At 42.7% G+C, this 17,036-nt stretch overlaps 1 protein-coding gene across 1 annotated transcript; it reads left to right on the top strand.

Annotated features, from left to right (window-relative positions):
* Nucleotides 1-12,998: 12,998 nt before the first annotated feature.
* Nucleotides 12,999-15,265, top strand: LOC147893355 (transcription factor bHLH61-like). The gene is made up of 4 exons (XM_087386474.1): nucleotides 12,999-13,891; nucleotides 13,988-14,113; nucleotides 14,225-14,392; nucleotides 14,582-15,265. The coding sequence occupies exons 1-4, from the start codon at nucleotides 13,610-13,612 to the stop codon at nucleotides 14,648-14,650; spliced, it is 645 nt and encodes a 214-aa protein (XP_087242600.1). The 5' UTR covers nucleotides 12,999-13,609; the 3' UTR covers nucleotides 14,651-15,265.
* The last annotated feature ends 1,771 nt before the right edge of the window (nucleotides 15,266-17,036 follow it).

Genomic DNA, 17,036 nt, shown 5'->3' with positions numbered 1-17,036 from the left:
AAAGCTGATTGGAAGTTCTTCAAGAAGCAGAATAGGGACCATCCCGAAATGTTCGAGGGTCAGAGAAGGGCTGCAAAGAGATGACTGGACATCGTAGGTACTTCGCACTTTGGTGTAGGCAGATGGTTGGCATTCAAGGCAATCGTGGTAAGTCTACTTCTTCTCATTTAATATATTGTTCTATTTGTTTTACTACATATTACATGCACTTTATCTAAGTCTAACTCTCGTAAATTGGATCCACAGCAAGCTGCGATGGGTCATCTTCCTATAGATGCAGAGACGCGACGTGCGTTTTGCATAGGAACAAAGCCATGGTTTATTGAGCAAGAGGCAATGGGAGCGACGGTCGATTGGGCTGAGGTGGCTGCTTGCATAGTATAAGTCTACTCCTACTTGTATGTCTAGGTTTTTAAATTGTTTTATTCTTTAAGTTCTAATCTAATTTTCAATTTATATGGTTCACTCTTAGGGTCAAAGCTCGAGCGTCCCATCACCAGAGGTGAGCGATCACCAGGGCCAGGGATCAGACGCATGAGATGAGGATCAGGGAGAAGGCGCAGCTCACGAGGACCAAGGATCAGGCCAACAAGATGAGGACAAGGACGATTCGAATGAGTAGTAGTAGTAGTAGTAGTAGTAGTAGTAGTAGTAGTAGTAGTAGTAGCAGTTTGCATATACTTCGCCAGGCTCATTTGAGCAATTTTGTATCACCCTTTTCAAAAGGGTAATTTTGTAACAAATAATGTTGTATATGTTCGACATGTATATGCTTTTGTTGCTCGATCATTTCATTCGAGCGATTTTGTATCACCCTTTTCGCAAGGGAAATTTTGTAATAAAAGCTTTTTTTTGTAATTACCCAAAAAAAAACATAAGTGGGGCAAAACATGGCTTGCTATGGCCCTGTTTAGCCCCACTAATGCTTTTTTTAAAGTTATGTTAATCGTTGCTATATAGCGACGTTTACCAATGTCGCTATATAGCAACGACCTCAGGGTCACTATATAGTGACATTTATCAGCGTCGATGCTTTATAGCAACCATTCTTTTCCAACACATTTAACGACTTTAATAACGATGCTTGTGCCCGTTTTTAAAAAAAAATTAATGTAAAAAGCGTCAGTATTTTTGTCGAAAAGGGGCCTATGCCTTGTAGTGTAAATTGAAAAAAAGGTGGACTTACAATTACTTAAAACTTTATATATATATATATAATTGCAAAAATCTTGGTATATGTATATATAGTATGGAAATGTGTGTGTATGTGTGGAAATATATATATATATAAATATATAGGTGGTTATGTATAAGTAAGTGCGCATATAGGTCAGAGTTATAAATATATATATACATATATATATTTATATATATAGAGAGAGAGCAAGAGAGAGAGAGAGAGATAAACCATGCACATACGTAGGCAAAGCCACACTGGAGAGGGTATTGAAAAAATGAATCCTCAATTCCAATCAAAGTAGCAAGAGAAACATCAAGATAAATGGAGCACACAACAAGGTAAGAGACAGGAACGGAAGTAGCAGGTTGATAGCAGAGACTAGAGCTAGAAGGAAGTGCAGGAGGTGTGAGTGGAGAGGTCGAAAGGGAGCACACGTACAATTGATCAACTAGCTAGTTGCTCATGAAGGCACAAACACAGAGAGGATGGGGGCGACATGCTAACAACATTTGAGAAGGGTTGCATAGGAAAACAGCCAAGAGAAATAAGAGTAGAGGTGCGGCCAGTCTAAAGAGTAGAGGTGTGCACTTAAGAGAAGAAGTCCAAGATGACACCATCACAAAGCTAGTGGAGATGACTTTACGGGGACAATGCCATAGAGCTACATAGATGGCTCACGAGGTGAGTACAGACAGACAGATGTAAGGTAAAGGCGCGCTAGATGGACAACACTGTAACAAGGTAAGAGCTGTGGATAAGGCGATGAAGAGGTAAATGAGCCGTGAGCGAGCAATATACCTGCAAGTTTAAAACGTAAGACGATGGAGAAGAAAAAAACCAGAGGTGTGTGTAGCTTTCACAAGTAGAAGTTGAGTGAAGAAGGAGCTCATGTGACCGTGGCACCTAAGGAAGGAACTACATCAATCTTGGATGACGGTGGGCAAGAAGCAATACGAAGCATGTAACTTCTTCTATAGCTGAGAGGAGGAACAAGAGGTTGGCAAAAACTCAAACGGAGAAGAAAACCAGACAGACGAGAAGGAAGAGTAAGGGGACCTACGCGGAGGTTGAAGGAGAAGAAAAGGGAAGCGAGTCGGTTAAGACTCAAAGTGGTACGTAGCATAATGGTGCAGTGAGAGAAAGATATTGTCTCTAGAGCCAAAGGCATGCGAGGAGAAGAACCGATCATATGTGGTAGAATGACACACAAGCAAGCCTAAAGACAAAACTATCATGATCCACCAATGGAGAGAGCAGTGCTTACTCCCATCATATGCACCACTCAAGGGCAGATATCCTCTACCTAAACCTTATCCCCATCTATAAGGAATAATATAATGTATCAGCATGCCAAATTGGATACTTATGGTATGATTATCCAAAGAATAATATTATTCAAAATAAAGTAACCTTATTAGGGAAGGGAGAAAAATCATAGGATTAGTACTAGGTTACCTTGTCGTGTACAAGATATACCTACAATTATAAACACCTATGTGTCATCATCGTGTATACAATACTGAATATACAATCATCCCTTATCATAAGGAAAAATCTACCAATCCTAGTGAATGGAATTTATTAGAAAAATGGGGAGATCTGTGAGCTCCTACAGGTGTTAGAGAATGAGGCCATCTTCACACAAAAAAAGAGGAATTTTACACCAAGCACTTTTTTGCAAAAAACATCCCGGGTTCTTCCAAAGTTGCATCCATCTTGGACCCAAGCACAAAGATGCAAATAATAAATCAAGGAATACCACATGGTTGGTGTGTGTGTGTGTGGTTGTAAACCATCAAAGTTAAGACATGTGTGTGTGTGTGTGTGTTTAGATTAGGGGGGAAAATTAGGGGGGGGGGAAGATAATTAAGGGATAAGTAGGGGAGGTTGACAATTAAAGCTAAGAGAGTTTTAACAAAAAATGCTAATAAGTGCAAAGTAATAGGTTAATTAAGAAAGGGAATAAAGAATGGCCAACTAGAGTGGGGTGTCCAAGTTGGGTGTTGGGGGAGGGGACAATGAAGGTCAGCAATATTACATGTATGGTTGGGCTCAGTAATTGTGACATTACAAATAAGGCAGAGAATATATGAGGCTCTATATGAGGCTCGTATGAACGTAAAACAAAGACGAATGGCCAGTTCTGATGCTCATCTCGTTGGATGGTGGGTGGGTAAGAGATGACTGAACATGCATGCAGGTAAGCTCCATGCAACACTATCTCTTGTTTCATCCACCGTATGGCAGGGAACTTCTCATAATTATCTTCGACGTTCCTCTCGATTCAAGCTAGGGGTTGTGGACTGTAGCTCCCATCCACATGGATATCTCCCATGCCCATGCATCCCCTCCTATTGTTCATGGGGATCAGAGTTCATAGAAAACCGTAGTGGTAAAGAGAATCATGAGCTTCTAATACATTCACAATCCTAAGTGTAGAGGTGCATCCATCATACTGTCATGTTCCTTGAAATGCCTAGTCGTGCTATCAGTGGGTAGTCCACTATTTTCATTTTCTATCTCCGGCCTGTTGAGATTGCTCTAGGTTATCCTGGGGCATGTATTCCGCCCTCAACCATCACAGAGATGAATCACGGTTACGATCCTAGGATAGCATTCAAACTGAGATTAGTATTCACGTAAATAGACCATGCACATAGTATACATTTTTAAGTCGCCATTATCAGATACAACTTTGCCGACGACTACTCTCCCAAATAGTGAAATACACCACAAGCTATTCTTACTCTTTTGTCAAGCAGAAGAAACTCTCTGGTCTCAGTGACCGCCCAGAATTGCGACCAAGTCCTAGGGGATCATCTACCTTCTCCTATTGCTAAGCTAAGTTTTTAAGCTCTGAGGTGTTGGGAGCGGGTTCCTCTTTATAGACTCCTTGCTTCCCTCCTTGATTGGAATCATGTAGTATTTCACCTATGGGAGGCCATAGTTTGGTCGTTGTGTCACGTATGCTTCCTTCAAGTCTCTCAATGTGTACGCCCAAGTCTCCGTTGCAGAGTACTGGTTCATGTGGGGGTTAAAGGTCTTTGTGCCTTTAACCCGGTTATGTACAATACTCAAACACATATATAAATGAATGAAAAAGAAGATTAGGGTGTTCTACACCCATCAAAACTTGTGTGGCTCTCTGTCTCTCTCTCTCCCTCTTCCGTTCTTGCTTTCGTTGAGAGCACTCTCAACTGGTATCAGAGCCCGGGTGATCTAGCTGAGCATGCGTGAATGCTTGAAGCTCAGCAGCTCTGTGGGAGGAAGGAGAAGCTCTGTGGGAAGCTTTGTGGGCAACTTTACTTGCATCCGAGTGTGCAGAGACCTTGGAGGAACCTTTGGAAAAGTCACTTTGGTTTTGCGAAGTGGTTTTGAGAGCCTGTTAAGTGTTTTCAAATAAAAAGTAGTTTTTTGAGCTTTTCCCTGTTCCGTTCGATGACAGAGACTTCGTATTGACTTGTAGAGGCAACTATGACTTGTAGAGGCAACTATTGCTTGCTTTGAGAGTGCTCTCAACGGAAGCAAGAATGGAAGAAGGAGAGAGAGAGAGAGACACACACACAAGTTTTGGTGGGTGCAGAACCACCCTAATCTTCTTTTTCATTCATTTATATATGTGTTTGAGTATTGTACATAACTGGGGTTAAGGCACAGTGACCTTTAACCCCCACAACCTCCCACTTAAAGGACAATGTGCCTTTAAGGGAGAACAACCAGTGAGCATACTATCCAATGCCCATCAATACACGACAATACTCAAACCGCTGACTAGGTAGACTCTTCGTCAGCATATCTGCAGGGTTATCATCTGTATGAACCTTGACAAGCTCTATGCGCTTATCCTCAAGTACCTCCCTGATGAAATGGTACCTGACCTCAATGTGTTTGGTCTTTGCATGAAAGACCGGATTCCGTGCTAGCTGAATAGCACTCATGGAATCACTATGCAATGTCGGTACGCCTGTATGAATCCCCAAATCTCCCACTAGCCGATCAAGCCATATAGCCTCCTTGCAACCCTCTGTGGCTGCAACATACTCAGCCTCTGTGGTAGACAAAGCCACGCACTTCTGTGCACGAGACATCCACGACACTGCACCACCTGCAAAGGTGAACACATAACTAGAAGTGGATCTCCTACTATCCACATGCCCTGCATAGTCTGAATCTGTGTACCCAAGTACACGCATGTCTCCTTTACCAAAGCAAATGCACATCTCCTTGGTACCCTTCATGTACCTCATGATGCACTTAACTGCCTCCCAATGCCTCTTTCCTGGATTAGCCATATACCGGCTAACAACTCCCACTGCAAATGCAATGTCTGGTCTAGTAGCTATCATAGCATACATAAGACTCCCAACTGCTGATGCATAAGGAACCTTGGCCATCATGGCCCTCTCCTCATCTGATTTGGGACTATCTATATGACTCAGTTTCACATATGGAGGCAATGGAGTACTCACTGCCTTCCCCCCCTCCATATTGAAACGCTGTAATACTTTTGTAACATACTCTTTTTGTGATAGCCAAAGGAGTTTCCTACTCCGATCACGCGTGATGCGCATACCAAGAATATGACCTGCAAATCCCAAATCCTTCATATCAAAGGCCTCATGCAACTTGGCCTTTAATGCATCTAGCTCATAAGTATTCTTGCTAGCCAATAGCATATCATCCACATATAGTGCTAGGATTATCAGGCTACTATCCTTAGCCCTTTTAGTGTAGAGGCAGTGATCAATTTCACTCCTTCTAAAACCCTGGGACCGAATGAAAGCATCAAACTTCTGATACCATTCTCTAGGTGCTTGTTTAAGACCATAGAGACTCTTCTTTAGCTTGCAAACTAAATGCTCTTTGCCCTTTTCTTCAAAGCCTTCCGGCTGCACCATGTAGATGTCCTCATGCAAATCCCCATGCAAGAAAGCTGTCTTGACATCCATTTGCATAAGCTCCATATTCTCTACTGCCACTAGTCCAAGCATGCATCTAAGTGTGGTCATCTTCACAACCGGAGAGAATATCTCATCAAAGTCCACACCCTTCTCTTGCTTGAACCCTTTAGCAACCAAACGGGCCTTGTATCTAGGCACATCATCACCTGTGACCTTCATTTTGTAGACCCATTTACATGGCAATGCTTTCTTTCCATGTGGCAAAGAAACCAAGTCCCAAGTCTTATTCTTCATAAGTGAACTCATCTCTGATTGCATAGCATACTCCCACTTGCGTTGATCCTCACGCATCATAGCCTCTTTGTAGCAATAAGGCTCCCCGCAATCAGTAAGCATCACATAGTCTACCCCTGGAACAAACCTATCAGGCGGTCTAGACACTCTAGATGATCTTCTCAATGGCATTTCAGCTTGCTGTCCCACTTGCATATCAGCCACATTTGGCTCATCATTTCCACCAATAGATGATCCATCATCTACCCTTGATTGTATACCTGTGGGAGTACTTGGTTGTACCATTTCTTGCACATTTGGTGCATGGACAGCTTGCTGTCTATCAACATGTGCAGGTGGATTCACATCCTGGAAAGTGATTCTCCTCATTTCCACATCCCTCATGGGTGCCTTATGCATCTTCTTCTCATTGAAGACCACATCATGGCTGCGTATGATCTTCTTTGCTTCTGGATCCCAGAGACGATAGCCCATCTCTCCACTTTCACCATAACCTAGAAAGATGCATTTCCTAGACTTAGGATCTAGCTTCTTTCGAAGCTCTTTTGGCACATGTGCATATGCCTCACACCCAAATATACGTAAATGAGAGTAAGAGGGCTTCTTTCCACTCCATGCCTCTTCAGGAATACCACCATCCAAACTCTTGCTAGGTGATCTATTGATCACATGCACTGCAGTCTTCATTGCCTCAGCCCAAAAACCACCAGAAAGACTTGCATTGGAAAGCATGCATTGCAATCTTTCTTGAATGGTACGGTTCATCTTTTCTGCAACTGGATTTTGCTCTGGAGTACGAGGGGATGTAAGCTCCCTCTTAATCCCACGAGTATCACAGAAATGCTGAAAGTCATGAGAGAGATACTCTCCACCATTGTCAGTCCGTAGGCATTTAAGCGTTCTACCTGACTGATTCTCAACCAAGGCCAGCCATTTCTGAAATACCTGGAACACATCACTCTTCCGAGCTATAGCATAAGCCCACACTTTCCTAGTTGCATCATCAATGAATGTCACATAGTATTCAGCCCCGCCTAATGACCGTGTAGACATGGGACCACATACGTCTGAATGCACCAAATCAAGCATTTCAAACTCTTTCTTTCCCCTTCTTTTATGGGCTGATTTAGTCTGCTTCCCATAGAGACAATGCTCACAAAATTCAAAATCAGAGAAACTCAAATGCGGTACATAACCCAAACGGCATAAGAGTTTCATTCCATTCTGGCTCATGTGCCCCAACCTGCAATGCCACAAAGAAGTGCTTGGCTGCTCGGTTATTGCAACAACATGATCAAATACCCCTGATACATGTAAGGGATACAAAGTCCCACACTTGGCACCCCTAGCCAAAAGCATAGAGCCCTTTTGAATTTTCCAACTCTGAAAGCCAAAAGTGGTGTGAAAACCAGCATCATCTAGCTGACCCACTGAAATAAGACTCTTGGTCAGCTTAGGCACATGTCTCACATGTTTCAAAACAAATGCAAACCCATTTGCAAAAGAAAACTTTATGTCACCTGCTCCCACTATGTCACATGCATAGTCATTTCCAAGATGCACACAACCTGTCTTTCCACTGTCATAAGTGGAGAACCATTCCCTATGGGGAGTAACATGGAATGAAGCACCAGAATCCAAAATCCAATCCTAGGAATATGCATCATCTGAAGTGGTAAGCAACTCTGCAAATAAAGTAGACATGAAGAGAACATCATTGTCACTATCATGTGTGACTGCATTGATCTCCTCGATCTTCACTTTTCCTTTGTCCTCCCTTGGACTCTCTTCCTTTTGATTTGCACCCCAATTTGCATTCTTTTTCTTATCCTTTTGCTCTCTTTTCAGCTTGTAGCAATCCTTTTTCATATGGCCCTTCTTGCCACAATGGTAACACTCAATGTTCCGTGCCCTGGATTTACTACGAGACTTCCCTCTTTCTTGGGACTTCCCCCAAATGGTTGCTCCAAACTTGAGTTCCAACACCCGGGCAAAAAACGCAGGAATTGACACAGTGAGTCAGAAATCCACTGAAATGATCTCAGATTCAAGAATGAAGGTGTTTCCAAGCTCCTGAAGTAATGTGGACACCAAAAGAAAGCAATAGTTGCCTCTACAAGTCAATACGGAGTCTCTGTCATCGAACGGAACAGGGAAAAGCTCAAAAAACGACTTTTTCTTTGAAAGCTCTTAACAGGCTCTCAAAACCACTTCACAAAGCCAAAAGTGACTTTTCCAAAGGTTCCTATAAGGTCTCTGCACACTCGGATGCAAGTAAAGTCACCCACAAAGCTTCCCACAGAGCTTCTCCTTCCTCCCACAGAGCTGCTGAGCTTCAAGCATTCACGCACGCTCAGCTAGATCACCCGGGCTCTGATACCAGTTGAGAGTGCTCTCAACGGAAGCAAGAATGGAAGAAGGAGAGAGAGAGAGAGAGACACACACAAGTTTTGGTGGGTACAGAACCACCCTAATCTTCTTTTTCATTCATTTATATATGTGTTTGAGTATTGTACATAACTGGGGTTAAGGCACAGTGACCTTTAACCCCCACATGCTTTTGGTGTCCACTTCACTTCAGGAGCTTGGAAACACCTTCATTCTTGAATCTGGGATCATTTCATTGGATTTCTAACTCATTGTGTCAGTTTTTGCGTTTTTCTGCCCGATTGTTGGAACTCAAGTTTGGAGCAACCATTTGCAGATTTGTCAGTTCCAGTGGACTCACGAGGTCCTAAAACTTCTATGTTGCTCATCATTCACACTCCGGTGGAGTTTACAAACAGCTCTGTTTCCAAAAATGTTTTTCAGTCCGTGTGTTGGACCCAGTGATTGAGACCACGGTTTCCAAAACCATCTGTCCCATTGCGTTTCGGATGCCCCCTACCTTGTCAGTTCTTATGCGATTCGGTGGAGGATTTTCAGAGTTGTAGATCTCTGTGTATTCGATTTCATCTCTCTGTTATGCATTTTTCATTCTAAGGTTTTGAAACCTTAGATTTATGCCACATGGCAGTGGATAAGTGTTAACTCCCATTTCTCACTCATTGGTTGGGATTTTAGAGTTCTGGCAGAAGAGATATTTGCAGATTTTCTTGCTGAGTTCGATTATGCAATGGCGCCCATATATGTTTTGAGGCATCTCTTCTATTTTCAGTAGCGGTCATTACTATAGGACTATGATTTCTTGAGCATACCTTATGCAGATCACTCTGGTTGCAGTTTGAGCAGTGTACGCTCATTCATGGTGTTTATTGGGTTGCAGTGGATGATTTATAGGCCATTTGGATGCATTGTGATCCTTATTGGATGTGCTGATAGGCCCAAATTGCCTTGTGGGATGCTATTTTTATGGACGCTTTGCACATGGATGCCATTTTATGCTGAGGGATAGTTTTGACATATTGCAGGTGATGCATTGATAGTGCTATGCTCTCTTGGATGAGATATTATTAATGCATATGCCAGTGGACAGTGTTTATGCTTGAGTCATTTGGCACTTATTGGCATTTTGGATTGCCATTGCAGTTGGCATTTTCTTTTGGGCCAGATTTGCTCATATGGATGCATAGTATATGCACATAAGTCAGATGCTTTGAGACATGAGTTTTGGTGATATTTCACTCTATTGTGGCATACACATTGGGGTGCACCTGGTATTTGGTGTGATTCTCTCTTGTAGGCACTAGCATTTGGGATTTTTGCTTCATTTGCATCATGGCATCCTCTTCCATGTCTGAAAAGGAGTTTGTTAGCATTAAAAAGTTTGATGGGACAAACTTTTCTTTGTGGAAAGAACAAATAAGGGATGTGCTTATTCAAAAGAAGCAGATTAAACCCTTGGCAGGGATTGAAGCTAAGCCTGCAAATATGTCTGAAAATGATTGGAATGAGTTAGAAGCATTAGCAAAATCTACTATTAGACTTCATCTTGCAGAGTTTGGTCTACTACCTACGAAGGGCTATATAAGGAGGCCACTTCTCAAGCCTCAACATCAAATGCCAATGCCCCTACCTCAAGTCCTTCTCCATCCACAGTCTATCTAGATCGCCATCGAAGCTCTACTGGAGAGTGCACGGGTGGATGGCACCATCAGTTGTATCTAATATGAAATTTCTATTCTGATCTATTGTGTTCATTCTTTGGTTATTGTACTATCGTTGTTGTCAAACGATCTCTTGTATTTCTATACATTATGCATGAGTGTGAAAATATGCATCGGTGTGCTTCTAGGTGAAATGTTTATCTCTAATGGGTGTGATACTTTGCACAAGACTTAATTTTACCTGATTTGATGCCTATGGAAAGTATGATACCTATCAACTATCATTAATAGCATTAAGCATTGTTTCTCACCATGCGACATGCGTGAGTGTCAAAAAATATGCATCAAGGTGCCTTTAAATGTGCCTTGGCTACAACTATCTCACTCGTAGATATTTTGTGTGTATGCAATTTGACCAAGGGTCAATGAGTCCAAGAGGTGCTATAATGTGGAGTGCTTCTAACTTTCATTCCACATAGAAAGACTGCAACTTTGCAATGCATCTATCTTGTTTGTCCTTTGAGCAGAGTGTCTAAAGCTATGTGTCTAGGGTCTTCAACTATGCCTCATGTTGATATGAAAGTGTAGCAACCTTTAAATATTTGAAAGTTCTATGTATATACAAATTAGTGTTAGTCTAGTCTTTTGGGTTTTTAAGAGATCTTTGTCTCTAAATAGTCTTCCAATAAATGTGTTTTTAAAGCTCATGTTAATGCAACGAAAAAGAATTTAGGCTATATACTATACTTATCTCTTTAAAGTGAGGGATAAACCTTACCAACATGTAGTTACTTTGATTGAAGGACAAAAGGAAAGACATAATGTATAAAGGATGAGGAATAGTGAGTTCTTCTAACACATAAAGGATAATGAAGGCACATACCACAAGAAGTAGACCCATTTGTCAATGCATACTTGAGATGGGGTATCACAACAAAAATGCTTTTGCTAGACAGGGAAATGCAGAGGATGCCTTTATAAAATCTATACAATTTTTGCTCATGGTCAAGACTAGTTAATAGTCATGCAAACACACCAAAAAACGTGTTTGCAGATACATCAGAACACACACACACACAAACACACACAGAGGAGCTTTTTGGGGTGACCAGTTTGCAATGGTGTATGCATGCTCGTAGTGTTTAGTAGATTTAGTACTGGCCCATGGGTGTTCTTAGTTAATGTTGTTCTTTTGAAGCATGGCTAGTGACGTAGTTAATTGTATATTTGATGCTTCGGGTGGTAAATTTAGACTCCCATTGATGTGGACTCTTTAAAACCTCCCCCCACTTGACATGTTGCATAAATCTTTTGTATAATGTGACAACTGCACACAATTAGTCGTGCTTGTTTCTTTCTAACACATAAAGGATAATTAAGGCACATACCACAAGAAGTAGACCCATTTGTCAATGCATACTTGAGATGGGGTATCACAACAAAAATGCTTTTGCTAGACAGGGAAATGCAGAGGATGCCTTTATAAAATCTATACAATTTTTGCTCATGGTCAAGACTAGTTAATAGTCATGCAAACACACCAAAAAACGTGTTTGCAGATACATCAGAACACACACACACACACACACACAGAGGAGCTTTTTGGGGTGACCAGTTTGCAATGGTGTATGCATGCTCGTAGTGTTTAGTAGATTTAGTACTGGCCCATGGGTGTTCTTAGTTAATGTTGTTCTTTTGAAGCATGGCTAGTGACGTAGTTAATTGTATATTTGATGCTTCGGGTGGTAAATTTAGACTCCCATTGATGTGGACTCTTTAAAACCTCCCCCCACTTGACATGTTGCATAAATCTTTTGTATAATGTGACAACTGCACACAATTAGTCGTGCTTGTTTCTTTCTAGTATCCTCCATTCGAAAAACAGTCCAAGCATACTTGTAAAGTGTTGTAGCTTTGTTTTATTTTCCCCAAGCTCATAAACTTTGTACATTAGTGGAGGTCTAGGGAGAGTCTTAGATCCAAGGTCAAGTTGTAAATTTTAAAAATCGTAAGGAGGATAAAGTGAGATGCAACATTGGAAAGGTCGACGCTAGGTTATGGTTCTGAGATCCTTGAAGAAAGGTGGAGGGTTGAGAATCGATCATGAGGATGCAGAATTGAGATTCAATATTCTAGATAGATGACATTAGGAGATTTGAAGAGGGTTGAATTGATGAGATACTCATTAACTTAAAAGAAAGGATAGTTTTGATGTTTGGATTCATTGTGTGCATAAATGCATGTATGTAATGTGTGTGTGTGGGCGCGGGAGCGATGGAGCGCATGTGACAAAAGCAAAGCCATATGGGCAGTCAGCCATTGTCATGCATCGACACGGAGAAGAACGAAGTGAGAGATGCCATGATTGAGGCAAGGAGAAGGTAGGGATGAGGGAGAATAAAGAAGGGTGGTTAGGGTTAGGGCAAGGGTGGGGGGAGGTGACAATAGCGTGGGAGGCCGAAACGGAGGCAAGGTGGGAAGGGATGGCTGCGCTTCACGTTGAACGCGTGCATGCATCAAACTTCAAACTCCCTTCTTCCCTAAAATGCATGCGCCCTCCATTGCTTCTGCTAGCTATGGCGTCTCTCCACGTGATTGCCTCCCCATTCATTGTTCTCCTCCTCCTCCCTCCCCTATTCCTCCCTCCCACGAGATTTCCTCCTCCCTCCCCCCCTTTAATGAGCCTCTCATCCTCTCCCTTAAGACTTCCTGGATTGCATTTTTCCTGTTCCTTTCCTACGGTTGGGATCACCTCGTCCCTGCCGCCTCCGCGTGCCTCATTGACTTCGCCCGCGCTTCATCCGTGACCTCCAGCGGCCGCGCGGGACGTTTGGGAGGAAGTGCCGGCTGTCTTGTGGGATTCATTGACGACGCTCACGCCTTTCTCGGCTGACTCCTCCAGAGAGATCGATAATAGAGAGAAGGAGAGACGCACAAACTCTGGAGATAGCTAAGAGAGAGCATACGACCACAATTAAGAGAGGTGAAGCTCGGCACTGTCTGTGAAATGTTTTAAAGAGCGTCGCGACTCGCCCCTGACCGTCGTTCCATCTGCTCCCACGAGTACACGACAAGTTTTAAGGCGTGCAGCGCATTTCTCCTCATTTAAGGGAAGTTTTATCTGCCTGTGAGGTATACTACCTTCAAACCCAGGTCCTGATTTCAGTTTAGCTCTCCAATCGCGACTGATGGCTGTGACGCCAGACATTCTTTCGGATGAGGACTCCGAACTCGAGAACAGTGACGACGATGCCCATTTCTCTGCATCTAAGAACCGAGTGACCTCGGTGGAGAGTAGAGATGTTGAGGAATTGCAAGATTCCGGAGTTGCTCTTAGCGAAGAGGCGTTGATCCTCTTGAAGCGCGCAAGTAGGTCTTTGGTGAAGAGAAGGCTTGCAAAGAGATCCGTGGTCGCACCTTTGTACAGACAGCTCAAGTCCTTACGAAGCGTGGTTCCTTACGGTACACAGGTAAATACAAATGAGTTTCATATCCTCTCCTTTCCATCAGACTATGATGGGAAAAATTTGCCCTCTCACTGCGTTCGTTCGTGGATCTCGAAACAGCGCAAGGAATCGTGCGTTATCACGGATGCCTTGGGTTATTTGGAGCAATTGAAGCAGGAGATCGAAGACCTGCACGACGGTTTGAAGATTCCCAATTCGGCGCTTCAAGTTGGACGTCCATTTACGGTTCGAAAATTTCCTTCTTGTTTATCTGCTTGTTGCTTCTATTACGCACCTGATGCGGCAAGTATGTAGCTCCTCTCCCTCCAAGCATGAGACGTGTTGAACCTGTGGCAGGTGGAAGTGACAAGCGTGAACCAAGGGCTGCGGGTTCACGTGGCTTGCCCTAAGAGGCCGGGTCTGATGGCGGAGATGATGGTGGTACTGGAAGCATCCGGTCTAATTTTTGACGACGTGAACGCATCTTGTCACAATCACCTGATTTTCGATGCCTCTACTAATCAGGTATGTGAGGCCAGCTCAACCTAAGGTCGAGGACATATCGTAGACTCCTAGCGTTGTTAGTCTGAATTGTCCAAGCGTTTGATACGCCTGAATAACTATCCTTGACGATTGAATTTGTTGGCCTTATTGTTACTATCGTTGATCTAAATGTTTCATTGCCTGAGTATCTCCTACGGTTGCGTTGTCTAGAAAGGAGTAGATGCAGTAGACAAGGAGGCCATCAGGCGAGCTCTCCTGAGGGTGATCTGCAAGAGTTGAAAGAGCAAGATGGAGACACTGACTGATTCTATAACTTCTAAGTATAATGCTTTGGTTGCTTAACATCCATATAAAGTCGTGGGCGATCTTCGAACAATTCATCTACGAACCCTGATCAAAGAGGCATCACAGATAACGAATATTGCCGGATCTTATGGAGTGCTGGCTTTCGATTCTCGCTCGATTGCACAACCGAAAGAGTATTCCCATACCAGATTATCGACGGTTGCCCGTCCTCTCCTTAATTTTACTCCACGATTTTTACTTTTTGTAATCTCATCCCCCTGTGTAGAGGAATTTACTTTAACGTTGTTGCAAGGTCAAGCAGCGACTGCAACTTCCTCCTACTGAGTAGTGTAAATAATCCGGTACCTGAAAGCATAGTACAATAGCTATAGATAGATTATCCTCATTCTTTTCGCCAGACTACTGCTCTGGCGGGCTTTTGTCACGTTCCTCCCTGCTTCCTGGGACGCTAGACCGTGCTGCTCTGGCTGGCTTTTGTTACCTTTATCCTCCCTGCTCTGGGAGGTTTTCTTATGGCCAAATAATTATTCTTTGTAAGCTGTGCTAACATTTTGCACTTTGATATGACATGTTTTCTCATAGTGATGACCTTGGTATATTGTTGCTGTCTTCTAAAGCTTCGACATCTATGGCGGGTTGGTCACGAGATTCGTTGAATATGTTGAATTTTCGAATATCTTCGCAGCAGAACGGTATCTAAGATATTTCTCTCCCTCCCTTTCTCTCGAGCCAGCGTTGAGATTACCACACGGGTTTCTCTGGACAGAGACACGATTTGCCCCTGGCCTCCTCCTCATGCCCTTTCCATAGAAGATGGCGTTTGCCTTTCCGCTGTAGGGTCTAAAGATAAGCGGCTTCAAAAGCTCAGTGATCACAGATGCTCTTACTATTTGGCTTATCAACACGCAGTCCAATGAAGCTCAAATTTAATACTTGCCGTAGCGGAGGAAACGAGGCTTGTCAATTTTGTCTTCATTATCGCTCCCCTCGTGGCCTTAACCAGAGTATTTTTGGGACGCCTCGCTTGTCTTTGTATCCCTAACAAGCGAGTACAAGTCGTGAGCACTAGTATAATTTGGCTTACATGAGATTGCATATTGTGCTGTGTGAGAATATGATCATGGAAGCAATGAATAACTATAAGAAGGGAGTGCGATTAACATGAGATTGCATATTGTGCTGTGTGAGAATGTGATCATGGAAGCAATGAAGAATTATAAGAAGGGAGTGCCATTAACATTCTTTGATTCTTTAATTCTTTGATTGCTTGCTTGTATTGGTTTCGTTGGGATTGTTTGCTTCTTCCTCATTCCGATATTTATATGAAGAGTTGATATTCTATTGAGGAGGATGCTTATGAGTTGATTTAAGGAGAGAGAGAGAGAGAGAGAGAGAGAGAGCAGGGGGGGTGGCGGGGAGGGAGGGAGCACGAGTTGATTTGGAAAAGGGGGTCGAGGAAAGAGGGAGAGGGAGAGGGAGAGGGAGGGACAGAGGGACGGAGGGAGAGAGAGAGAGAGAGAGAGAGAGAGAGAGAGAGATTTATATTGAGAATAGAAAGGAGTATTGATATTGAATGACTGAGAATTTTGGCCTAAAATACTTGGAATGATACTTTTGAAAAAAAGTCCAAGGAGAGCATTGCTAATATACTATTTGTTCTACTTGGTAGTATACCTAACCATGTAGTTAGAGCAACTTTCCATCGAGAGAGTCTCACATCTTTATTTATATATAAATCAAACATTTGAGACATTCATGATCTAGTGACCATTTTTGTTATCAAGCATGGAGAGAGAGATAGAGACAGAGAGACAGAGAGAGAGAGAGAGAGATTTAGTTGGTGCTTCTTGTCGAGCGTGTGATTTTGCTCTTCTCTTCTGCTTGCCTTGGAGGTATGGAAATCGTCTCCTCTGCTTGTGTTGGAGGTAACTGCTGTCTCCTCTGCTTTAACAATAGGTATTCTCTCAGTCTTGCTCGCTTAAATTGTAGGTATAGTCATAATATCATCCTCTTGATTTTCAAGTACCTTTAGAATATCATCCTCTCGAATTGCAGGGGTGCTCCTTAACGGTAGCATTCAGGTTTTAAACACTCACTATCATAAATGCTTGTAGATCTATCTCTGTATATGCTTACAATGGTAGTATGAGTTAAGATAAAAAAAGTGGTTTAGGAGCAACTTGGAGTTTGTAGTGCAAGAGGGAATTTGTTCAACTTAGTATTTTTGCGAGCCTAGCTTGTTGCATTAAAATCTTTCAGGGAGTCAATGGAGGAGTTGACAAGGAGGCCAAAGACCATTCACATTTCCAGGACTTAGATTACGCCCCCCCCAACAAGACAAGAGTACTCTGCTGTGAAA

This window comes from Dipteris shenzhenensis, chromosome 15, assembly GCF_047967505.1.
Source record: "Dipteris shenzhenensis isolate YYH24624 ecotype China chromosome 15, Dip_SZ_1.0, whole genome shotgun sequence".
Taxonomy (NCBI): domain Eukaryota; kingdom Viridiplantae; phylum Streptophyta; class Polypodiopsida; order Gleicheniales; family Dipteridaceae; genus Dipteris; species Dipteris shenzhenensis.
The sequence above is the reverse complement of the archived record's forward strand: the minus strand, read 5'-3'. Positions and strand labels throughout refer to the sequence as shown.

Excerpts from the sequence above, each read along its gene's own strand:
- LOC147893355 (XM_087386474.1), top strand. The coding sequence starts at position 13,610 with ATGGCTGTGACGCCAGACATTCTTTCGGATGAGGACTCCGAACTCGAG. Across the intron at positions 13,892-13,987 it reads TGGTTCCTTACGGTACACAG|CGCAAGGAATCGTGCGTTAT; the intron begins GTAAATACAAAT and ends ATCTCGAAACAG. Across the intron at positions 14,393-14,581 it reads TCGATGCCTCTACTAATCAG|AAAGGAGTAGATGCAGTAGA; the intron begins GTATGTGAGGCC and ends TGCGTTGTCTAG.